The sequence below is a fragment of the Guillardia theta genome (assembly GCF_000315625.1).
Source record: "Guillardia theta CCMP2712 unplaced genomic scaffold GUITHscaffold_81, whole genome shotgun sequence".
Classification (NCBI taxonomy): Eukaryota; class Cryptophyceae; order Pyrenomonadales; family Geminigeraceae; genus Guillardia; species Guillardia theta.
This window is the reverse complement of record NW_005434593.1, coordinates 99,139-101,931: the sequence shown is the minus strand read 5'-3', so window position 1 is coordinate 101,931 and position 2,793 is coordinate 99,139. Positions and strand designations below refer to the sequence as shown.

General features: G+C 61.5%; 1 protein-coding gene across 1 annotated transcript; it reads right to left on the bottom strand.

Annotated features, from left to right (window-relative positions):
* Nucleotides 1-179: 179 nt before the first annotated feature.
* GUITHDRAFT_115087 (hypothetical protein) lies at nucleotides 180-2,726 on the bottom strand (the record flags this gene model as incomplete). The annotated part of the gene is made up of 2 exons (XM_005825682.1): nucleotides 180-242; nucleotides 399-2,726. The coding sequence occupies 2 exons, from the start codon at nucleotides 2,724-2,726 to the stop codon at nucleotides 180-182; spliced, it is 2,391 nt and encodes a 796-aa protein (XP_005825739.1).
* Between the last annotated feature and the right edge of the window lie 67 nt (nucleotides 2,727-2,793).

Sequence of the window (2,793 nt, the reverse complement as noted above, 5' to 3'; positions counted from 1 at the left end):
AGCCCCTTATTATTAAAAATAGGGAAAACAAAACAAAGAGGCAAGCACGCGACACGCCTCGCACTCCACGTAACTCCTCCCTCCCCCTCCCCTCCCTCCCCTCCCCCTCCTCCCCTCCCCCTCCCCCTCCTCCCCTCCCCCTGCCTCCTCTTCCCTCCCCCCCTTTCTCATCAGGAGCTTCACCATGTCTCGTCCACAAGCTCTGCTTCGCTCTTCGTCTTCTTCTCCACACAGAGAATCGCCTGCCAACACCCTCAGCTCCTCTCGCTCTGACCCTCTCCTCATTCTCCTCATCCTCCTCCCTCTCGTCCTCGTCCTCGTTCCCCTCCTCATTGTTGCTCTTGTCCTGCTCCTTCCACTCTTCTTCCTCCCCCCTCTCGCTCTCTTCCTCTCTCTACCTCTCTGAACCCTTCGATCATACACGTCCAGATTCTCCGCTGGCTCTCCTCCTCCAGGGCCTTCAGCTGGGAGATGCCGATCTCCACGATCTTCTCAACCACCTGAGCCACCGGCAGCCGCAGCGACTGCTGGGCTCCTCCTGGTCCTGACGAGGAGAAGGCGAGGAGGAGGCGGAGGATCGCTTCCTCGAAGACTCGCGGCTGCACTTCCTCCCCTGCCCGCTCGAACAGAAAGTTGAGGGCCAACGCTGCTCGAGAAGTGACGGCGACGCTGTGCTGGTGGGAGGAAGAGGGGGAGGACGAGGAGGGGGAGGACGAGGAGGGAGAAGGATCTTTCCTGGGTTTCCCATCCTTGAGGTGGGACGACCATTCCTTGCTGCTGCAGCTGCCGGGGAGGACGGAGGAGAAGGAGGCGAAGAGTTTCCTCCAGAGGTCGATCTTCTCAGCTGCGCTGAAGCTGTCGAGGAGGAGGACGAGAGCATCAAACTGCTGCGCCATCCGCTCGTTCATCAACCCCTCCCCTCCCCCTCCCGCTTCCTCTTCCGTCCCTCTCTCGCCTGGGGACGGGGAGGAAGGTACTGATCCCTTGCTGTGGAGGAGGAGGACGTCACCTTTCTTCCTCCACTCTCTCACAGCCAGCGAGCTGAGCATGTCCACGTAGCTCGCGATGATCTCTCTGCTCAGCTTCTCCCCTGCACTTGCTCGGCTCTCTTGCAGCACCGCCGTCAGCTCGGAGAGGATCAGCCACATGCGCTCTATCTCCACCCGCTCATCCTCGCAGAGCTCCCGCATCCTCTCCTCCACCTCCTGCCACAGCCTCGTCCAGCAGCTCAGTGGCAGCTGGACTATGTTCCTCGACATCAGCGCGCAAACTTCGCTCGTCACCTCGCATGCGATCGCCATGTTCTCACTGCGCAGGCTCCACTTGTACAGATGGAGGAAGGGATCCCACAACCCCCACACCTCCTCCTCCTCCTCCTTCCCTCCCTTCCCAGCCCCTGCCATCCGCTCGCTCAGCACCTTGGCTGCTCCCCGCATCCCCGCGCTCCAAGTCCTCAGCCACTGCCTGTGCAAGTTCTTCTTCTCCTGCTCCACCGTCTCCATCCAGCCGGAGGTCTCCTGGAGGTAGGGGAGGAGGAGGGACCCAAGGAAGCTGATCATGACATGCGCGCACTTGTCCTCGGGCCCCAGACTCATCTCCACTGCCGTGCTGATCGCCTCCTCCCTCACTCTGCTCCTCTTGTCCCTCCCTAGCTGGACCAGCTTGGCGAAGGAGGACAGGACCGAGCGAGTGACCTCTGCCCTCCTCCTCTCCTCCTCCTTCCCCTCCAACTCCTGGCGGCAGAGCTTGCCCATCAGATACCTTCCCACGTCCCGCGTCATCGCGATCGCCCGCAGGCTCGACTCAGCATCCACGTCCTGAGAGGCGAAGAGGAGGAGGCACTGCAGGAGCTGCTCGACGTCGGGGAGCGAGAGGGAGAGCAGAAGGTGATCGCACACGTAGGCGAGGCACGTGGCTCCCTGCCGCACCTGCTGACTCTCTGGATCCTGAGCGACGAGTGGGAGGAAGTGAAGGATGGAGGGCCAGGCAGACTGGATGTTCATACCGTAGGAAGAGAGCAGCTGATGGAGGCTGGAGAGAACGAGGCTCTTGGTGTCACTGTAAGAGCACTTGAACATGTCCTCGTACGCCCCGATCAGTTTCTTCTTGAGGCTAGCAGAGCTTCCCTCGTCCTTCCCTTTCCCGTCCTTCCTTCGCTCCTCCTCCCCGCCCTGCTCCCCCCCAGCCGAGCACGCGAAGTTGAAGGCCTCGTTCATCAGCTCGGAGAAGTAGAGCATCCCATGCTGCCGCATGACCGAACGAGCATGCGACGACACGTGCGACAAGTGAACAGAAATCGTTCCCCACAGCCCCTCCAGCCGCATCAGGTTCCCCCGCGCGATCCTCACTGTCCTCTCCACACCGAACAGCAGCTCCCCCAGGCTCCCCGAGTGTGTCCAGCCGAGGTCGAGGGCACCGGCCTTGAGGTCCTGGAGGGAGGAGAGGGAGAGGCGGTAGAGGGCGGTCAGGAGCACTATGCAGGCGTCTTCAGGTAGCCGGCTGCTCTGCTCGAAGAGCAGGTCCATCCAGCGCCGGAGGAGGAGCAGGCGGTTGAGCTGGCCCAGGAGGGGAGGAGGAGGTCGAGGAGGATCAGCAGCAGCAGCAGCGGAGGAGGAGGGAGCAGGGTTCTTGACTTTGGTCTTCTTCCTGCCAAAGAAATTCTTCTTGCCTGAGTCCTCGACCTCCTTCACATCATGATCTTCCTTCACGCCCGTCTCTGCCGTCATGTGAGCAAAGAGAAAGACCAGGAGGAGGAGGAGGAGGAGGAGGAGGAGGAGGAGGAGGAGTAGAAGG